The sequence below is a fragment of the Balaenoptera physalus genome, assembly GCF_965194825.1.
Source record: "Balaenoptera physalus genome assembly, chromosome: 7".
In the NCBI taxonomy this organism is placed as follows: Eukaryota; Metazoa; Chordata; class Mammalia; order Artiodactyla; family Balaenopteridae; genus Balaenoptera; species Balaenoptera physalus.
This window is the reverse complement of record NC_138886.1, coordinates 27570983-27593868: the sequence shown is the minus strand read 5'-3', so window position 1 is coordinate 27593868 and position 22886 is coordinate 27570983. Positions and strand designations below refer to the sequence as shown.

The 22886-nt window shown below is 37.1% G+C and overlaps 1 protein-coding gene across 4 annotated transcripts in view; it reads left to right on the top strand.

Annotated features, from left to right (window-relative positions):
• SLC44A1 (solute carrier family 44 member 1) overlaps positions 1-22886 on the top strand; it is a 210480-nt gene that overhangs the window by 109398 nt on the left and 78196 nt on the right. For all 4 annotated transcript variants that reach the window (XR_014266181.1, XM_082471199.1, XM_082471198.1 and 1 more), the window contains exons 6-12: positions 1414-1583; positions 3534-3623; positions 8085-8224; positions 9429-9615; positions 10791-10956; positions 11962-12118; positions 12807-12890. Coding sequence is in view for 3 of the 4 variants with exons in the window: in XM_082471199.1 (XP_082327325.1) it covers positions 1414-1583; positions 3534-3623; positions 8085-8224; positions 9429-9615; positions 10791-10956; positions 11962-12118; positions 12807-12890 (994 nt within the window). In the remaining variant the exon portion in view is untranslated. The remainder of the gene's footprint in view (positions 1-1413; positions 1584-3533; positions 3624-8084; positions 8225-9428; positions 9616-10790; positions 10957-11961; positions 12119-12806; positions 12891-22886) is intronic.

Sequence of the window (22886 nt, the reverse complement as noted above, 5' to 3'; positions counted from 1 at the left end):
ATTTAAGGAAAATCAATATATAGTTCACTTATATTCTTACTTGAAAAGAAATATTCTAATTGTTTTTTGAGGAAGGAAACAAAGGTAGTGTTTTGCTTTGCGTTATACAAAGTTGCTTTGCTGAGATTAGAAACCTTGGGATTTTATTTGGTGTTCAACCATGTAATCTTATTCACTAATTTGACCAAAATACAGTGCCAGTCAAGAATGAGAACACACTTATTTCAGTCCAGTCAAAAGTGTTATGTTAGAATGTGACTGATAATCCTACAAATAATTCTGACAATGTGGGATTCGTGTTAGTAATGACTAAATTTTAACTTAATGCACACATAAATGTGTGTTTGTGCATAGGCGCATGTATGGGCTCTTTTAGAATCCAAATAAGTCCCAACTGAGGGCATGTTCATAGAGCTTGGCTTAAAATCTCTCACTGATTAGTGCATACATGTTCTCAGAAGCTAAAATAGAACCATGTTGTAACAAGCTATATTTATGTCATGGTTTATACATAGCTATGTTCCTTCACAAGTGAAAGCTGCAGTCAGTATAAACCTGATATAATTGATTCCCTCTTTTTTGGACACAAATAATCTCATAATAATAATAACATACAAGAGGAAAAGAAAATGGCCCAGAATCCTATGACCCTAACAAATCAGAGATTTTTCATTTCTTTATATTTTTTCCTGTTCTCATTCTTATGTATATATCTTTTATACAGAGATGTAATCATCACGTTAGATATCAATTTTTAGGTTTTTTCCCTTGTACTATTAAATCATAAGTTCTTCCATACATTAGTATTCAAAGTTATTGTTTCAAATAGCTGCATATTATGCTGTATGTTGATGTCTTGGTATGACTACTTTGTATGAGTTACTAAGCTTGTGCCCCAAATACCTTTTTTAATCTAAGGTTTTGTATGCCATTCTGAGAGAAGAAATACCTATTAATGGTGGCATGTTTCAAGCAAAAGTATGTTTGTTTTTATTTTTAGATAGCTTATGGCAAAAATTCATTTTCAGTTCAATGAAGTATATGTTTGTAAGTTTTGCCATCTGCCCCTTGATTGATAGATGTGTAGGCTGAGGAGTTTAAGTGTTTGGTTTTGCTTTTAGTAGTTGTGTATGTGTGTGTATATGTGTGTGTGTTTCTTTTCAGAAGGGGAGGGTAATGTCTTCTGTTGGAATATGCACTCCACCCTCTTTGATAAGGCTTGTGGTAAGATGTGCATCATGCCCCATGACGGTCATCTTCATAGCATTAAGCTCACAGCTCTTAGCTCCCATATGACGCGTGGAGGGTGGACTGTATTGCAGTCATATTCACCTTTCATTTGTGTGTTTGATGTGGCATTTATATTAAGTAGGAGTAATTTTTTTTCTGATTTTTTTTTTCTTGTGTCACCAGTGCACCTATTCCATTCTTCCATCGCTGTGCTCCTGTGAACATTTCCTGCTATGCCAAGTTTGCAGAGGCCCTGATCACCTTTGTCAGTGACAATAGTGTCTTACACAGGCTGATTAGTGGAGTAATGACCAGCAAAGAAATTATATTGGGACTTTGCTTGTTATCACTAGGTAATTGTTTTTCTCATTATTAGCTATTGCATAGTACTGCAGTAGAAGACTGTTCTTTTAACCAAAATATGAATACTGCTGGGGATACTTGTAAATTGTTTAACTTCCCATAGCCAAAATAATTGTTTCAGAATATATATAGTTATAAATAGATACATATTTTAAAAAGAATATATATATGTCTGAAACTCATTTCCCATCTTTTTCTCTCATTGGAGAAAACTGGTGTATTCCCAAACTTTGATTACAAAGTCTATAATAACCTTTAATATGATAATAGGAGGTTTCTATTATCAGCATCCCTTTGTTTTTAGTTTTGATTCCAAAAGGCTTACTTGCTTATAAAAAGAGGCTACATATTCTCTTTTATATTTCCATCAAAGAGCATAGATTTCTGATATATTATGTTTGGATTATGTAATTTTTTTCATTGCTACAATTAATATCTGTATTGCTTGAAAAAGTAGGAAATCTCCACTTGTTAGCCATTTAGTTTTTTGGTCAATAAATAGATAATAAAATAAATAAAAGCAAATAAATGTTATTTTCAAAATGTAAATTCCCTATATTATCCGAGAACTATATGTAGCCATATCAGAATTTATAGACTTTTTTAGTTGGGAGAAGTAAACTGTAGCAGGAACCAAACAACTCTTTTGTTATATAAGTAAAATGAGTGTTTATGCCTGTTAACACCAATTATAGTCATTGAGAAGTCTAGCTATATTTCTGTCTTGTCATTAGAGAGTATTTTCTTTTTACTTAGGTAGTACTTGACTCAGTTGAAATAATGCTGTCCATATGAAAAGCTATTTCTGTGATGTTTGAAACGCTCCCATCTGTTTTTGGTTCCTGTACATTTATTGCAAATGTGAATACCTTAATAATGTTACCTAGTCACAGATCCCAACCATTTATTTGGCTTTGCAAATGGTCCAAGGAAACTTGATTATTAGTCTAGCTTTATATAAAAATTTTTTGATTTCTGAAATAGTTGAATACTTGAACCAAGAAAAAAAAATCCAAACTTAAAAATAGTGTTAATAATGTTGTTAAGCCATTGGAATTCCATTTTTTATTAGAATGGTTTTCTTTTGAAGTTTAAGATCTTTATTCATTTGTTTGTGAAATGGGACTTTAGATAATTAAAGATGAACAAATTATGATTTCAGAAATGAATTTCCCCATGCAAGGGTTAAATCTTCTCAGTTTCTTTTGAGATTTTCACTCAAGATTTTGGCATGTTGGAATTTAGCTTGGGGTGGGTAGAGGAGTTGGTTAAATAACTCAAACTAAGCTTTGCTCCTTTTTTGAAGAGCTTCTTAGTCAGGACCCCTGACCTCAGTTGAGAAGTAACGTCAGAGGAATTTTGGCTTCAGTAGTTTTCAGGATATTATTCTATAGGGTCAGACCATCTCTTGGAGTTTTAGAAGAGAAACAACTAGAAAAAGATAATATACCATCTGGCTTGTTGACCGAACATCAGAGAAGTTGGTCCTGAAACGCATAGGTGACTCAAGGAAGTGTAGCACCTAATTTAACTGATCTCTGTCTACGTGTGGTAATTTTTCCGGTCATCAACATGGCATGTCATTCTCTACACTTTGTGTGTTGGCATCTATGTTTGCATGTGAGTTCTGATGTCTTCCTGTAGCAAATCCACAACAGTTCTGTGCTGTTTTTGAGTCACCATATACATTTGCATGTATTCTTTTCTGTCATTTATAAACCCAGTTAGGTGCCTTTGGTTTTAAGTGATGCTGTTCAAGTGGTACAAGTACCAAAGTCAAAGTACAAAAGCAGCCAGTTTCCTTTCTTACCTGAATTGGAGTCATGAACTTGTCAATAGCAACAAATTATTTCCCTAGGAGAAAACAATTGAAAGAGTTGCTCTTTATATTTTCTAAAGTTTTCAAATGATATTCTGTGTGTTCTTTATCTTCCCTGCAGTTCTGTCCATGATTTTGATGGTGATAATCAGGTATATATCAAGAATACTTGTGTGGATCTTAACAATTCTGCTCATCCTGGGTTCACTTGGTAAGCTGCTTATTCCTTTGTTTTTTAGTGATTAGAATTGAGAGTTAAAGTTTGCCTTTAACAATCCCTCAATTCAGAACTATTTTGGTTATTTTAAATAATTTTCCTCTTGTAAGGCCTGTGAATTCATTGATAAAATGTAAAGACAGGTGAGTGGATTACATTTAAGTTAGTTCACTGTGAGATCATTAAATCAAATAAAATGGGAAGGTCAGTGTCTTTTGGAATAAGAGCAAGTGAGATATTTTTAAATGGGGACTAACGTTTTTCTGTCAATATCAGTTTGAGGGGGAGAGTACAATTGAAAAGAAAGGAATTGAGCCTCTGTTCTGCTCCTGCTTTTGAATTTTCACTTGATTCTTCCAGTGCTCCCTGCCTGGCAAGTGAAGGGACCCTTTCTTTTTATCTTGCACTTTTTTAAGGCCTGAATCAGCCATTCTAAGGTGTTGAAATTCTTTCTGGTTGAAAAGTGTTCCAGGCAGGATAACTCTGTCGGGGAGGGTGTGTACGTGTGTGTGTTTAAAATTTTGTTACTCGTTTTTCTGTCTATTGACATTCTATTTTGTTTTTATTTTAGTGTTTCTAATGAAACCTTCTGGGTTTTCTGTGTTTATTGTCTTTAAAAAAAAATTTCCCCCTCCCAATTATAAATGTCATACCTACTCATGGTATCTAACTACTTCCATGGTAGAAAATAGAAATATAGGAAAGAAAATAAAAGTTTTATTTCACATGCTACATCTTCTCTTTAAAGAGTATTTACTTTTGCCTTTAAAAATGTCATAATTATAGGGACCCACCTTCAGTTCACCAGTGTTAGCATTTGGAATCCAGACCTTGATATTCATATATATATGTATGCATGTGTGTGTGTGTGTGTGTATGTATATAGTATAAAAACGTTTTAACCCAATATGAAACTCTTTCAGTAGGAGAATTTGTCACATTTACCTGGTATGTTTGGTCTTACTGATGTCATCTGTTTTATGTTTTCCTTAAATTTATGCTTCCTTATTTTGTTTTCCCTATCTTTGCTGTATGGAATTGTGTTTTCTTTGGTTATTTTCACCATTGCTTTGGATGGTATAATTTTATTTTCACTTCTTCAGTTCGTAACCTAAACATTTTCAGAAAATATTCTTCAGTCTAGAATTCTATAATTATTAAAGGCTGAAATGAAACAATATTTGTTGAGGTTCCCCCCCCCCTTTAAATTTAGCATAAACTTTCCTTCCTGTCTAATCCTACTCTCTTCTGCCCACTCGCACTTTTTAGCTCTTGTTAAATATTCTGAGTGTTCATATTCAGGTTATTATTAAACTTAAAATGTTATTTGTTGTACTATATCTTTTCAAAGAATTTTGCTTACCTTTGCCTTGAGAAGTTTCGTAATTATATTTAAGTTTATTTAAGTTCTCTCCTGTCCTGATTTTAGTGAGAACTACTGCTCCTGTTTTTATTTCTATTTTTATTTTTTTTTAATTTTTATTTTACATTGGAGTATAGTTGATTTACAATGTTGTGTTAGTTTCAGGTGTACAGCAAAGTGATTCAGTTATACTGGTTCTGTTTTTATAAAAGTTCATTCTTGAGTTCTAAATTTCAGTTCATATTTGTTTTGACTGGAATCTGAGTTCAAGTAACTTATTCATGAAAGACTTATGGGTTGTAATATTCTGAATTCTTGGTTATCTAAGATTGCCTTTGCCTTCACATGTGAATACTGAATTTGTTGCATATAAAAGTCTTAAGATACAGTATATTGCCTTATGTCTGTACTTCATTTCAGAGAAGAACTTTGAGACCAGTCTAAATTTTGTTCCTGTGCCCATAACCTATCTCACTTACCTAGATGTTTATATAATTTTTAACTTATCCTTACAACTTAAAATTTTTGTCTGGTTCAGAATCTTAACTCAGTTTGCCTATGATCTCTTTTTTGGGGAATCTTTTTCAACTTTGAAAAGTTTACTTTATTTCTATACTTGTTTATTGTTTCCATCCTGGTGGTTTTCTCTTTAAGATCCTTGTTACTCTCCTGCTATCATCTTCTAAATTATCATTTTAATCCTTTTGTCATTTTCTTTACATTCAGGAAGAACTCTTCAAGTTTATCTACCATATCACTGATTTTGTTTTCCTTGGTGTCAGTCTGTACTTGGCTACTTAATTTTGTTATTCCAATTTCATCTTATTTGTAGGTCTTCCTTCTCTCAGCCATCTTCCTTTTCATTTCAGTTTGTAGCCTTCAAATCTAATTCTGTGTTTAGATGATGTCTTAGTCAGTTTGGGCTGCTGTAACAAAGTACCACAGACTGGATGCCTTATAAACAACAAACATTTATTTCTCACAGTTCTGGAGGCTGGGGAGTCTCAGATCGAGGCACCAGCAGATTCGGCATCTGGTGAGGGCCAGCTTCCTGTTTCCGGCCATCTGATTGCTGTGTCCTCACATAGCAGAAGGGGGAAGGAGCTTTCTGGGGTCTCTTTTATAAGGGCACTAATCCCATTCATGAGGGCTCCACATTTATGGCCTCATCATCTTCTAAAGGCCCCACCTCCAAATACACCATATTGGGGATTAGGATTTCAGTAGATGGGTTTTGAGGAGACACAGCATTCAGTTCATAACAGATGGATAGCTTTTATAATAAAAGTAGATTTGAATCCCAGCTCTCCCACTTACCAAGTATGTGACATTTGGCATGCTGCTGAAATTTCCTAAATTTCAATTTCATCATTTGCAAAGTGGAGCTAATAATACCCACTTAATAGCATTGTGTTTAAATGTGGTTGCATCTATTTGTGCTAATTCCTGGCACAAGTTTAAATGTTTAATTAATGATATCTACTGTGGATGTTATGAACAATGCCCTTGGTAGGTAGTCATCATTATCATCTCATTCTATTTTCCTTGAACTTCAGGCTTTCTCTCAACTTTTTATTTCTGTTTGTAGGGAACGTATTTTATTCCATTTTTTGAGGATATTAAACAGTTTTCCAAACAATTTTCTTGTACATTCAAGATTCCAAAATGGAAGTAGCCTTTCCCTTTCTCTGAAAATTCTTCATAGACTCATGGTTGTTTTGGTTTGTTTAATCATCTTCCATAGAAGAAAAATTCATGCTTAATATTTGCCAACAGGTAGTTAGAATTTCCCTTTGACACTATTCACTCTTGACTTGAGTGCACATGGAGGTCAGGTTGATTTGCATAGATCTCAGCCCAGTTGCTTCTCTCCCAGGCATTCATCTCATCCACCTATACATACACATCTCTACTCTGAATCTTCCATTTCCTTACCGTGGCCTACAAGGCCTTGCAGTATGATCTGGTGCCCAGCTCCCTCTCTGCACACATCTTTTACTGCTTTCCCCATTGCTCATTGCTGTAGCCACAGTGGCTTCCTCTTTTCTTGCCTGCCAGGCATGGCCCATATCAGCATCTCAGAACTTGCTGTTTCCTCTTGCCTGGAACACTCTTAGATAGTTTCATAGATTGCTTTCTCCCTGTCTTTGATTCTTTTGCTCAAATATCGTCTCACCCCAGTGAGGCCTTGCTTATATACAATTGTAATGCTTTCCCAGCCCTAGCACTTTCTATCCCTTACTGGCAACTTTTTTCTTAGATTTAATATACTCTATTTTCACTTGTTTCCTTGTTTTTTTTTGTTTCCCCATTACTATATATGCTGCATGAGAGTTGATGTTGGTTTTTCACCGCTCTATCCCCAGCCCCTAGAACAGTAGGTGCTGTAGGCACTCAAAGTGTTTGTCGAATGGATTGAATGAAGGTGTCCAATGCAGCTGTCTTATATGGAGGCAGGTCTGCCTCCCTCTTCAGTCTAGATCTCAGAATCTCTGAACCAGTCATGGAGATAAAAATTCCCATCCCTAGTGCCCACCGCTATCCAGCTATCAAAGATTTCCTATCTTTGTTCCTACCTTTGGTGGGAACTACTCATTTGATCTTCATTTATTCATTGTACGAATATTTCGTCAACTGCATGAGTGTCTCCTCACTAGGCACTGGGGTTACTGTACAACAGAGAAGATCTTTGCCTTCCTCAGCTTCATTGCTGATTTCTGTAACCCTTACTTGCTTCCCACAGGCTCCTTCGCTTAAACAGGCGCTGAGGCTCTCTTTGTGACCAGTTCCTCTCAGGGGTATCTGTCCTTGCTGGCTGTCTCTCAGCTTCAGAGTTGATAATAAGTACAGTTAAAGGAAGTTTATTTGATACAGTGAGATATTTGTAAGTGCCTAACGTGGAAGTTGTAAGTGGAGTCATTGGAGTTCCCCTTATGCTGGCAAAAAGTTACAGCCACGCACCTGCCAGCCAATTGGATTGCTGCTGTGTTAGTCCACGTTGATATATAGGAAGGGTCCAGAAAATTGAGGATTTATGTTACACATTTTCTTGTGCCAATAATTGCAAAAACAATTGTTTTTTTTGTCTCCAGGTGGCACAGGTGTACTATGGTGGCTATATGCAAAGCAAAGAAAGTCTCCCAAAGAAGCAGTTATCCCTGAACAGCTTCAGGTAGCTGAAGACAATCTTCGGGCCCTCCTCATCTATGCCATTTCAGCTACAGTGTTCACAGTGAGTACAGGCCTTGGTGTATCTTTCAGGTTTATGTTTTTATTTATAGATCATTAATGAAGCAGAAACTCACGCTTAGCCATTGCATGCCTAACCATGATCCCTATTGGATAAAATCTCTGCCCCACAATGTATGACATACTCAAAAGTCTTCAGAAGGCTCCCCTAAATGATGAGTGCTATTTGATGTGACATTTTGTTCTGTACTGCCTGCTTTTTGAGAGGGAATTTTCACCTAGAATATAAATTATCATTTTCTAGTAAGAACATACATCTTATTGCCATGAGATAGTGTAATTATTTTTAAAAAACAGTTCTCTTTACTATAGAAAAGTCTATTAAGAAATAGGCTACCTAGTGTAATTCCATCTACTTAGTCACTAATTATTTTCCCATTTTTCCCTTTTAAACTTTTAACAACATTATTTTAAAAAGAGAGGTGAGCGTCACTAACTAGTATAATTATTATCATAATTGCAGTAAAATTATTCATTAACATGTGGTTCAGTAATCTATATTCATATCTTTGGTTCATCTCCTTCTCCTCTCTGAAAAAAGGGGAAAAAAATCTCAGTCCACTTCTTGGAGCAATCCCAAGCTTTTCATTGAGCATTAGAAACTAAAAATAAAGCCATCATAAAACCATTGGTGCCAAAAGATTTTTGTTTGCTATCATTGTACAAATATTTATTAATCATCTTTTAAGTACAATTCTCTGTGCCAGGTGCCAGGGCAGAGTGGGGAGTGACAAAGGATAAATGTGACATGGACCCTGCTTGTAAGGTGCTTTTGGTCCAACAAGGGAGATGAGGTATAAGTTCTCTGTGCTTTTGTGGTCATAGCATATCGTCTTTTCCCCTATTTTCAGAGTGGCAAGCACGTATCTATTTAAATAAATTACAAACAACACGTTTTGATTCATAACGAGTGGGAAAAGGGAAAGTAGAAGAATTAATACATCTAGGATGTATTAATAAATTGAGAAACTCTTTTATGTTTAGCTTTAAAAGACATTTTCAATATATAATGAAAAATAAGGGCTGCAAGAGAGATACAGACTGTTAAAGTGTTATTGGGATTCAGAGAATGATACATCCCCATTTTGGAATGAAGGGTTATGTTAAAAAATTTCCACCATTGTTCAGTTTCTGTTTTTACTGCTTAAAACAGTAGCTGGAATCTTTCCATCTGTTCTCTCCTACAGGTTATCTTGTTCCTCATAATGTTAGTCATGCGCAAACGGGTTGCTCTCACCATCGCCTTGTTCCACGTGGCTGGCAAGGTCTTCATTCACTTGCCACTGCTAGTCTTCCAACCCTTTTGGACCTTCTTTGCTCTTGTCCTGTTTTGGGTGTACTGGATCATGACACTTCTCTTTCTTGGCACTACCGGTAAGAAGACATGTTACTTCTTTCTTTTAGTGATGAAACTGATTTGCATTAAAATATTTTAAAACATCAGAGAGATATAATTCTTAAGACATTTATGGACTAAGGTCTAACAACCATCAGAACTAGCAATGGTTATGGCTCTTCAATAACATATTCCCCGTTCATGATTTTTAGAACATCCCAGCAAAGTGAGTCTAAACCCGGTAGGGCCTGAAATCATATCCAGTTTCAAGATGGTTATGGATTTGAAGTAAGCTCCTGTACTGACTTAGACATTTGGATTCATTCTAAGATGAACTAATGAATGCAGTGCTGCTCTGGAATTGCCTCAAACTCCAGTTATAGCCAAAGATCAACTTGCTTCCTTGGGACTTTCTAGTTTGGAAATGACCTGAACCTATGTAGAGCTAGTAGTGATACAGTTCACAGTTAGACTCTCAGACTTGCTTGTAGCCATACTTAATATCAAAGGTTATGTATGTCTAAATGGAATTAATTATGAGGAGTGGTATAAGGATAGTAAGCTTATATGTAACTTCTCTGGCCATTCAGCACACCATCACCAATTGAAAATAATATTAATTTCTGTACTTTGCTAATAATTTAGGTCTATAATTATTGGACAAGTAATACCTCTGAAAAAAAGTTGAAGCGTTTGAAAATTCATGCCTACACTAAATAACTAATAATGTGGTAAGAACTATATCCAGGGACTTCCCTGGTGGTCCAGTGGCTAAGACTCTGAGCTCCCAATGCAGGGGGCCCGGGTTCGATCCCTGGTCAGAGAACTAGATCCCACATACCTCAACTAAAGATCCCGCACGCGGCAACGAAGATCCTATGTGGCGCAATTAAGACCCAGTGCAGCCAAATAGATAAATAAATAAATTTTTTTTTTTTTTTAAAAAGAACTATATTCAAATAGAACAACTTTTAAAAGCTATATATGATGCCTTTGAGGAAAACAAATGCTTAATTGTACAGTGTTTGTCTTTACAAGTTCTTAAGTGATAATTACTTTTGTCCCTTAATGTAATAGCACTGTGATCATGAAGTCAGTGGTTTGGGGATAGGGACATACTGTTGGAAATTAGATTAATCTCTTAGATTTAATAGCCATACTTATTGGTTTATGCTTTATGTGCTTCTTCTTTCCTTCTTTGATATTTTCCTAGGCAGCGCTGTTCAGAATGACCAAGGCTTTGTGGAGTTCAGAGTTTCTGGGCCTCTGCAATACATGTGGTGGTACCATGTGGTGGGCCTGATTTGGATCAGTGAATTTATTCTAGCCTGTCAACAGATGACTGTGGCAGGAGCTGTGGTAACATACTATTTTACTAGGTGAGAATTTATACTTGTCAGAAAACTTAACTTGTAACTACCTGGATGGACCTAGAGGGTATTATGCTAAGTGAAATAAGTCAGACAGAGAAAGATAATAACTTAACTTGTAACTACACGGATGGACCTAGAGGGTATTATGCTAAGTGAAATAAGTCAGGCAGAGAAAGATAATAACTTTGTATAGTGACCAATGATAACTAGACTTATTGTGGTGATCATTTTGTAATGTATAGAAATATTGAATCACTATGTTGTACACCCAGAACTAACATAGTGTTGTAGGTCAATTATACTTCAATTAAAAAAAGAGAGAAAGAAAGAAAACTTAAGATCATCTAAGTGATTGTGTCTAAAGGAAATGGAACTGAGACCGGTAAGAGTTCCATTTCTTCAAAAAGTAATTGGAAGTGAATATAACAAAATGTGTAGTTGATCATTCTGTGAGGTAGGAAAATGGGAGGTTATTATTTTATTCTTTATACTCTTCTGTAGCTTTCTCAAAAAATTAATTAGAACCTCAGGTCATGCTACACTTAAATTACATTTAGCAGAAGAACAAATCTTGTAGTAGTGTCTTTTGTACTTTTGCTTTATATAAACGTCCATCAAAGGATAACAAGTCTTTTTAATTTGTATGGATCAGAACAAGTATTGTGACTTCCTTTCCTAACTTCATAGCTGAATATACACTACAATAGCCTTATAATGAGGTGCCAGGTCTAACATCTTTTTAAGTTCCATTATCTGATTCTACAATTAACCCCATAACTATTTACTAATAAGAGCTTTCAAAGCACAGTTTTATTTAACTTAAAGTATTACAGCATAAGAACCCCTTGAAACTACCATAAAGAAATGAAACATTAATTTTACATGGTACATCTGTAGCATTTGTATTACTTTGCCATTTTGTCATAGAGCTAGAATAAGAAAAATGAACTAATTTTTCACTCTTTTGTACTCTAAACCATTTCTCTGTTTCCATCTTGGTCTTTTATATAGGGATAAAAGGAATTTGCCATTTACACCTATTTTGGCATCAGTGAATCGCCTTATTCGTTATCACCTTGGTACTGTGGCGAAAGGATCTTTCATTATCACATTAGTCAAAATTCCACGAATGATCCTTATGTACATTCACAGTCAGCTCAAAGGAAAGGTAAGGAAAAACCCTTTTCTGGACTTTCTGTGGGCACATTCCAGAACTTCAGTTCTGCATGTAGCAAAGTTCCCCAGCGATATTAAGTCCAAGTGCAAATGTTTTTTTCAAAGTCCTTGCCTAGTAGAATCTAATTCTTCCCCTTTGTCTCCCACTCTTGCACTCTGTAGTTTCCCCAAATGTCCTGTGCTTCTCTTCCTCTGTGTGGACTCAACATGCTTTCTTCCTGGAACCTCCTTCCTGTCCGTGACTGCAGAAATACCATGCATTTCTACATAGCTTAGCTCAAATGCCCCTCTTCCTAGAAGCCTCCCCTGAGTCCTCTCACCTCCCAAGTGATGTCTTCTCTCTCTCTCCTCCACTCTCATAGCACTAGTATCTATATCATATTCTGATTCTAATTGTTGTTATGTTTAGCGCTTTTTTTTTTCTCCTACTAGATTATAAGTTCCTTATTGGTCTTATATACCTTATACCTTGTATGCAATAGGTACTAAGTAAATGTTGAATTGAACTGATTAAAAATAATTCAGCCATTACATTTTGAGGAAAAAAAGGGTGAGTGTGGAGGTTTTGAAGCATAGGTTGTGATTTTTCTTAATTTTTATTTTTCTAAAATTTAGAATATTCTGTATGATATGGTTTGATTCTTTGGTCTTTAATTATTTCCATTTTTCATTCTTTCCAGGAAAATGCTTGTGCTCGATGTGTGCTGAAATCTTGCATTTGTTGCCTTTGGTGTCTTGAAAAGTGCCTAAATTATTTAAATCAGGTAAAATGTTTTTTTGGTTTTTTATTTTTTTTGTTTTTAATTGTCATATCCTTTCTATGTTTCTTTTTTTTTTTTAACTGGGGTATAGTTGTTTTACAGTGTTGTGTTAATTTCTACTGTACAGCGGAGTTCCCTGTGCTATACAGCAGGTTCTTATTAGTTATCTATTTTATACATATTGGTGTATATATGCCAATCCCAATCTCCCAATTCATCCCCCACCCGGCCCCGAGGTAAAATGTTTTAAAAATACATTTAACATTCACTTTCAAAGATAGGTTCATTGTTTCTTCTTCCAAGATAAAGTTATTGAGCTTAAGTGAAAGATGTTTTGTTTTTCTCATGGCGTTATACATTGTGCCTTGATCAAGTATAACTGTTTCAATCATATTCTTGTTTTTAAACGTAATATGTGTTCTTTTTTTTTTTTTTTTTGGTATGCATAGCCTTTAGTAACCAAAATTCACATTATACAAAGTAGTCAGTAAATTGTGATTCTTAATAGATATGAAACTAGTAGCCCAAGCCTGTTAAGACTATATCGGTTGCCAACACAAAATGATACAAAACAAACAAACAAAAAACATTCCTTTACTCAGTCTTCAAGATGAAGTAGAACTGCATTCAAGAAAGAGCAAAAAGGATGCATCAATAGGCATGTTGCACCCCTCCAAAAAACATCAGACTCTTCATTTGAGCTACATGGGGCTATCTCTCATTGCAGGTGTTCTTCATAATCTCCATTATCTCTGCTATAAATGGAATTTGATTAGATGGGACAAGAAAGAAATGTATGCAGTGATAATAACTTCCAGGTTATGAAGAAAACATTTTCTTTCAAAAAGTCTATGTTATTCAAATTATTAATCAAGAGTGAGGGGAGAATAAAGCTATCTTCATATATTCAAAGATGTATAAAATTTGTGTCCTATTAACCCTTTCTTGGAAAGTTCCCCGAGGCAATACTCTAGCAAAATGAGAGGATAAAGGTAGCAAGATAAAGTCAGATGACTGGGGAGATTTTTAAAGGTAAATCCTCAACAAAATCCTACGGTCCAGCTTAGAGCAGAAGGACAGAAGTCTCCAGGGCAAAATAATAATAACAGGAAAGCTCTATAGTATAAACCTAAAATTCATGAGACGTTCCATAAAATTAAAATAGTAAATTATTTAATTAAATATAAATAATACGTAATATGTGTTCTTACCAAGTCTTATTATTAATTAATTGTAGTACATTGATAAAATATCATTAGGGACCATCTTTCAGGAAAGACATTTATCTCTTATCCCTTAATTCACATCTTTTCATCTTTGATTTTCTCTGAGAATCTGTCTACTCTAGCCATAGTTCTTTAATTCTTTTAATGGTTTTTGAAAGCTTTAGTGAAAAGCTGTTGTGACACTTGCTCCTTTTTGCAACTGTCTACTATTGTTCAAAACTAGCATGCTCTGTATGCTGTGGGGTTTTTTTTGTTTTTGTTTTTGTTTTAATTTTTTGTCTAACTGCTGAAGACTATGATACTGGCCTGGAAAATATTATCAAAGGAAGTGCTATTTCTAAGGTCAAATGGAGGGATTGATACTTATGGGGTAACAGTTCTTAGTGGAGTGGGTCTTTCTGTATCTGAGCATGTAGGACTCTCGCTGTGAAGTACTCTGTTCATCTGGGTTGTTTGTTTTTTTTTTTTAACCACTTTTCTCCAGTCGCTGAAAATCAATTCTAATGTACTGATGCCCTCATCTAATAGACCAAAGATAAAAATTGACTTTCTCACCATTTACCTTTAAGTGATTGCAGGGTAGCATTGCACTTTCCATTCACTCACGGGTAGTCAAAGGGTAAGAGTCCTGTGGTGATGGTGTTGAGCTTGCCTGGAGTTTGCTTTATTGGAGTTTTATGGTTACTATGATAAAGTAGGTATGACATGTCATTAGCAAAATACATTCTTGTAGCTCATCATACTCTATGGATGTAAAGCATTTGGAAGGTTATTATTAAAATAATTAGTAACAACCACAACATTCTGAAAAATTATGTCCTTTAAAATTTGGTTTGGGATCAAGTCATCTTCATCAAAAAAGTTGATGGATGCACTAAAGATAATCATCATTACATTTTGTATCTGTCACTAAATAGCTTATTCTCAGAGAGATGTGCTAACCTCAGCTCTCTGTTTTCAGTTCCCACAGGCACCTTTTGCTCTTGCAGTTTCCAAAATGTGCCGGGAATAACTTCCTTCCAATGCTTGACTAACTCCTACTGATCCTTACTGATTCTGCCTGAGCATCACCTCTAAGGAACGTTCCCTCATTACCCCAGCCCCTCCTCTGACTTTCCACAACACCAGTTCATACCTCTGTGAAAACACTAAGAACACTATATGGGAGTTGTCTGTTCACTTCTTCATCTCATCCTTTAGACTTTTACATCCTTAAAGGCAAGATCTTATTTTTTGTCTCTCCAGAAACTATCACAGTGCCTAGTATACAGTAGGTGGTCTTTAAATGTTTTCTGAATGAATGATTAGTTAATCAATGAATATTTGGACTAAAAAAGACTGAGACGGTGATATAAAACTCTAAGAATCTCAAAAAGGATATGTGCAGTTATACTACAGGAAGAAAACAAATCACATCATGTCAAGATGGTCAGTAACCAGGTGCAAACATCCAACGTTTTCAGTTCATTCCAAGCTAAACATTAGTCAGCAGTTTAGTCCCAACAGTCCTGAGATGTATATCCAAACTACAAGTTGGTCTTTCTTTTACAGGTTTTGTCGATTTTGCATCCTCATTAGGTAGGCATGATGTCTGAAGATTCAAAGGAAGCATCAAAATAGTAGTAAATCAAATATGGGAGCAAAGGTTTAGGGAGAGTGATTCTGAACTCATACCTGATAGTTCTCTTTGGGAATATGAAGCGTTGCGATATGGGAACTGGTTACCACTGGAGCTTCATGTCTCTTGTTTTCATAGGAATTTTATTTGAAATGAGGTCAACATATTGAAGACATTAGAATACTTCCTGCCGTGACAGGTTAGGCATAAGTACCAGTTACCAGTGGAATTTTTTTAACCCTTGTTCCCGTGAAATGTTTCAGAGCTGGGTGGGCACCCATCTGTTTGAAGTGTTTAAGATGATAGGGGTCATGGTGGTACTGAATAAATGAGCTCCAGAGACTTTTCTAAACTTTGAGAAAACAGTAGGCTATAAGAGTATGATCTACTAGTGCAAGAAGGGACATTTTTAGTGCTGTCACACACATTCGGCAGTTGTAAGCTCAGTGCTCTGCTAGAGATGAAGCCATAGCTGGCACCAAGATGATGGAGTCGACTCACACCTTTCGTTTTGTCTCCTGTATTTTATTTATCATTGCTTTCTGCAAATGAAGTTCCTTTTCCCATACACATAGGATTAAGCCCACACTTTTATAGCCTTGTTGGAGAAGGTACAGTGGATAATTGGGGGGAGGCCCAATAAAGAGAGCCCAGATGTTGAAGACGTGTTTTAATCCCCAGCAGTGTAACTGTTTGGCAAGCTCAGTGAAAGCTCTGAGTCTCAGTTTTCTTCTTCAGTAAGTGGAGAAAAATATACCTGTCCTCACAGGCTTTAGGTTAGGATGCAATAGAATGCAGATAAATCAGCTCTTCCAGTGTCTAACTCTTGGCAGACACCTAGTAAGTGTTATCGCTCTCCCTCCACCGCATTTTATTTTTTTATAAAGAACTCCCTATGTTTTTACTCGAAGATAACAGAGCTATGACAAAGAAAATTCAAAAGGTAGTTCTACAAATGAATCTATTTTCTCTAAAAAATAAATGTAATGTAAGATACTGACGATTTTGGAAAACCAAGACAAGAACAAAACATCACCCATGATCTCACCATGCTAACATAACACTTTTGTTACCGGCCAAACGGCAATTCCTCTGTCCTTGACCTCCGGAAGGAGAGAACTCAGTCGAGAGACATAGAGCAGTTTTAAGCAGCAGAAGTTTTATTAAGCAAAGCGAGAATATACTCCCAAGAGAGAGAAGGGGGGAGCAGGCCGTCCGGAAACCAGAAGCAGCCCCCAACGGGCATAGGGCTGGTTTTTCAGAGTGGTGGAAAGTCCCTCCTTGTGTCTTGCGTCATTTGACTGCCGAGGTGATTGACAGCTTTAGGTTATATGACTTTTCTCTTTGTGCGCAGGCGCTTACCCACAAGCACCCAAGCGAAACCCCGGGGGAACTTGGGCAAAAACCGCAATGCTAATTTATTATAAATACGGCATAATGAACCCCGGGTTTTACTCTGAGGCACCTTTTAGGTCTTGGTGGGCCTGCGTCAACCTGTGCTGGCGGGTTCGTCTTGTTTGGTCTCGATAAGGCTGGAATCCTAGCGGTCCTTGACTGCAAAAGGGGAAGATCTCTGGGCATGTTCTGATCACCCGTTTCCAGGTCGGGGAGGGAAAGATGACCCCGTCCAGGACAGGGCGAGGAGCCGCTCATGTCTAACTACCTACCACTTTCATTAAAATACTTATTAGCTTTGAGAAAAAGTTTGCAGTATTTCACTTCAATTAACGTCTGATAAGCTCCAAACCTCATATGTAAAATGGGGCTAATAAGAGTATCTGTAGTGGGACTTCCATGGTGGCGCAGTGGTTAAGAATCCGCCTGCCAATGCAGAGGACACGGGTTTGAGCCCTGGTCTGGGAAGATCCCACAGGCCACGGAGCAACTAAGCCCATGCGCCACAACTACTGAGCCTGTGTTCTAGAGCCCACGAGCCACAACTACTGAGCCCGCATGCTGCAACTACTGAAGCCTGCGCGCCTAGAGCCCATGCTCCGCAGCAGGAGAAGCCACCGCAGTGAGAAGCCCGCACACCGCAACGAAGAGTAGCCCCCACTTACCGCAACTACAGAAAGCCCGTGCGCAGCAACAAAGACCCAACGCAGCCCCCAAAATAAATTTAATTAATTAAACAAATTTAAAAAACAAAAGAGTATCTGTAGTGCCTGTTACCATGAGGATGAAGAGAGTCTACAGTGCTCTAAGCATGTGTTCAGTGAGTGGTGAATCTTATTCTATAGTACTGTCCACAGTTAATTTCTTTTACATTTTTATAATGTGCAGCAGTTAAATTTTTTATTTTCTCTTGTCAGTTCTGTTTAACTTTTCTTTTATGGTTTCTTACTTGGCTTTTATACTTAGAAAAGTTTTCCCCACCTCAAGATTAAATAATTATTCTAGCATTTTTTCTTATAGTCCTTTAGAGATTCCCCCTTTTTACCTTTTTTTTTTTTTTTTAAGTTTTATTTATTGATTGATTGCTTGATTGCTATGTTGGGTCTTCGTTTCTGTGCTAGGGCTTTCTCTAGTTGCGGCAAGCGGGGGCCACTCTTCACCGCGGTGCACGGGCCTCTCACTATCATGGCCTCTCTTGTTGCGGAGCACAGGCTCCAGACGCGCAGGCTCAGTAGTTGTGGCTCACGGGTCTAGTTGCTCCGCGGCATGTGGGATCTTCCCAGACCAGGGCGCGAACCCGTGTCCCCTGCATTAGCAGGCAGATTCTCAACCACTGCGCCACCAGGGAAGCCCCTCCCCCTTTTTAAAAGGGGGGAAAAAAAAAAACCATTTTAGTTTATCTGGGATTTAATCAGTTGTCCCAGGACCAGTTAGTGATTAATCTATCCTTTCTTCTGCTGTGAAATGTCAATTTGATCGTGTATTAAACTCTTACATATCATACTTGAGTCTGTCTTTGGGCTTTCATTTCTGATCTATTCTTCTACTGGCACTGTTTGTTTTTAATTTTAAAAATTTTTTGAAGTATAGTTGATGTGCAGTATTATAGGTTACAGGTGTACAGTGCTGGAATATTTAATTATACTTCATTATATATCTCAAGTATCCTGTGATGCAAATCTCTCATTCTTATTTTTCAGAGATTTCTTGTCAAGTCACCTGTTTATTCTCTGAGGTTATCTTTAGAGTATTCAATAGAGTACAGTGAAAACATAATACTAATTATAATGCCAGCTGACACTTACTGAGCCCTTACCATGTGCCATGCACTGTGGCTCACACTTCACATGCAGAGTCTCTCAGTTGGAGTTCTGTTTTGTGTAGTACTCTCTGGAAATGGTTAACAATGAGTTAGTTAATGTCCCTTTGCATCATTTTCCTCCTATCCTTTCTTCTGCTGTCAACTCCTGATGTCAGCTTGCAACCCACAGTCAAAAGCCTGGAGCAGGACTGGACAACACAAACCCCTGCAGGGCCGGTTGAAGTCCGTTACATCACTTCTGTGAGTGCAGCAGCCAGGGTCTAAAGCAATAGGGAGCGGTAGAGAGTGGTCACCTGGAGAGCTCATTTTCCATCCAAAGAGGGCCATCACTACTTAGCTCTGGGATACTGTTTGCCATGTGAGAATTTATAGACAGTTTCTAACTCTTCCAGTTTTCTAAGAGAAGCCAGAATTCTGGATGTTTGCATTTTATCTCCTGCTATTAAAATGTTGACAACTAATAAAAAAAGAAATAACTCTGAGTGAGCCAAAGCAAACACTGTGTTGTCTTTGGGCCCCACAATGTCAGTTGCCCATAGGCCACCAGTTTGTTGCCACTGCCTTAGAGGATGTAGAGGATAATAGAGAGGGGTGTTTACGTGGAGGCAGGGTAGACCAGAGTCATTGTGCAGCACACTATGAAATTCCATAATCCCAAACCATGCTTCAATGCTAAACAATGTGGAAAATACAGCTGGCTTCAAAAAAAGAGCTTTAGATTTTTAAAATAAGCTATTAACTATTTACAGCATAGGTGCTAGAGTTTTGCAGATAAACAGAGTGAACTGTGAACTGCTCTTTGTTTCTGCAGGTGCTTATCTTAATGTGACAGGAAAGTGATGGTACATCTAATCTAACCTATAGAATTCACTTTAGGTAGAAAGATTGTTACAACTAGAATCTGTTACATTTGGGCATTGGATTACTCAGGCCTTGATTTACTTTGACTCCACTTGAAGATAGTACATTTAACACTGGAGGGTATCTGCTCTCTGGCTGATAAGCTCTTAAGATTATAAAGCTTTTCTCTACATAATATGAGTGGGAGTTATTTTTTGAGCACCTACTTAAATCCTTGATAGTATACAAAGCGCTTCATATATATTATCACTTTCTCTACACAACTCTGTAAGGAAGGCACATTTCCTCTGTTATACATGAGAAAATTGAGCCTGGTACCTTGTGGTAGATCACATGACCTAGAGGTGGAAGAAGTTTCTAATCTAAGTTTACCTAGATCTTACCATGACAATGCACAGCTTCCTACAGTTGACCCTTGAACAACATAGTTTTAAATTGTGTGGGTCCATCACAGATGAACTTCTCGCCCACCTGGCGAGAGGGATTTAATTTTAAAGGGAGGAGGAGTGAGGCTAATGAGGGGGAGGCACATGCATTAGTCTACCAGGCAAGGGGCAGGGCTTTTTCGAGGGAGTGGGGTGCCACCCCCTTTTTATCCTGTTTTCGTTCTTAATGTACAGTTCTGGCATGGGTAGGTGTGTCGTTTAATATGCTAATGTAGTAAAATCAACATAGAATGAAAAACAAATTGTGCGGGTCCACTTATATGCAAATTTTTAAAAATAAATACTACAGTACTACACAATCCACTGTTGGTTGAATCCACGGATGCTGGAACCACAGAAAACATAGACTATAAAGTTATATGCGGATCTTCGACTGTGAGGGGGAGTTGGCACCCCAGCCCCTGCGTTGATCAAGGGTCAACTGTGTATACATTTTTGTGAAACTTAAAGAAAACTAAAGTATAGTTTATTATAGAGAATATGCAAACATCTCAAACTTTCATGTTTCATGCTGTAAACTAAGATAAGTGATGGTTTTAAAGACAGTCTATTTAAATTAAGATTTGCAACATATTTTTAATTCTTATGCCCCTTAAAAAAATATTTGCAACCAAACTGAGTGAAATATATGGTATAGATTGGACTTTGTGCCCCCTCCATCCCTCACTCAAAATAAGAAAGGGATCATTTTACTTACCATTTCCCTTATTTAATGTATAATGATCCACAAAGTTGTACATAACTGTTCCCCTTTTCCTACCATTGCTGTCTAGCTTGCCCCTATTAAGTGAGTTATTATGTAAAGAATTTAAACTTTAAGAGAATTTCTAGGTCCTTCAGTGAACAAAAGAAAGAATGTGTAAAAATGTAGAAGCTGTTGTCTGACTGGTGGCCAGGCAGGCCTGCGTTACCTGCCCGGCGATCCTCTGCCCTAACATATTTTCTTCCACATGACCAGTACTTTTTCACAAAAATGCACACACCAGGGACCACTTGGACTAACAGGCATCCTTTTAAAAAGATTCCTGGATGGTGATCATCTTTTATCTTGCTTCTGAGAATTGAATAGTCTCTAAGCCTGTGTCCTACCTGAGCAGATGTTGTGCACAGGCTAAATGTTAATCATCATGCCTGTCTGTGGGCAGTTTAGCTCAAGATCAGGAAGGCTGTCTGGGAAACAGGTGGGTGGGCTCTAAAAATCTTAACTAAGTGGTCTGCAGAAAGCTCAGAGAACAGTTATTACGCAAAGCTACAAAGGACTGAGAATCTCTTGAGAACCTTAGCATGAATCCTTTAGACTAAGAGGTATAGAAGCAGAGGGAAATTTCAATGGCCTGCTATGATCTTTAGCACATTGTTCTTCCTGAAGAGGTCATCTTGACCTTTGTGTATCACATGCGTGTCATCTTCCTGCCTTGAGAGAGGGAAAACGTTTATAAAATATCCACCTACTTTTTTCAGTTAGGTTGAATATAAAGGAGTTGCATAGATCTGTAGGAATATTGCCAAGAAGGCTAAATTTCTATGAGCATATCCAACCCTGGAACTGAAGAGTGGAGAAAAGAAATCATTGCTGCCTCCTTTCATGTCTACAAATAGCCTTTTGCTCTAAAAGTAGATGGAATGTGTGGAGCTGGGTGGGGAAGAGAAGAAAGAAGCAGCAGAGGAAGAATAATAATTGTCAAATGAACTGAAGCTTCTGAAAATTAATGAGAGCAAAAAAAAACTTTTGTAGTTTAGTTTGGAAGTGTTGGGTCTGCTCCTAGACTCAGCTGGTCTGATGATAACAGAGAAGAGAGATTGGAGGTGTGTGGATCCTCTCTTGCTTCTGTCTCTTCTTTCAAGGAAAGTTATGTTCAAACTGGAAAGGGGAGAACAACATAGTTAAGAGTTGTTGGTCCTCACTGACGGGGGTGGGATTTAAGACAACATCTAGTTGATTTAAATGGGTCATCCAATATCCTTGATTCTAGACATTATAATGATGCTTTTTTATATCAGCATTAATAATATATATGTATATATATAGTTAATATGGTAGGGTATTTCCCTCTGAAAACCTTTTATTAAATAACTGGCTTATTAGCCCCTGGATCATATCTTAGAATAGGGGAAATAAGGTTTTTCTCTTCAGGGAAATTGTATCTCAGATCACCAAGGACGTTTGTCAATTGTTGAACTGAAGAATTATAGTAAAAAAATGCTACAAGTCTGGAAGTTGTGGAAAAAGGTACTAATAGACTGGAAATGAGCAAATGTGGTTTGTATTTCGAAAGGGATGAGAAGGTGGGTTCCATAGCCTGTAAGTGAGGTTGGTATTGATTCTTGGCGTTACTCTAGAGCCGGGGTCAGCAAAGTTTTTCTGCAAAGGACCAGATAGTGAATATTTTTGGCGTTGTGGGCCATATAGTCCCTGCCACAATTGCTCAGTTCTGCCATCATAACATGAAAACAGCCAAAACAGTTTGTAAACAAATGAACATGGCTGTTTTCCAATAAAACTTATGTACAGAAGTACAGATTTAGCCCACAGGTGGTAGTTTGAAAACGTCTGCTCTAGAATAAATTGTTAAATAGGGTTTTTTCGTGAGTACATAGGGAACTGGTGAGAACTGGGAACTAATCTGGGTT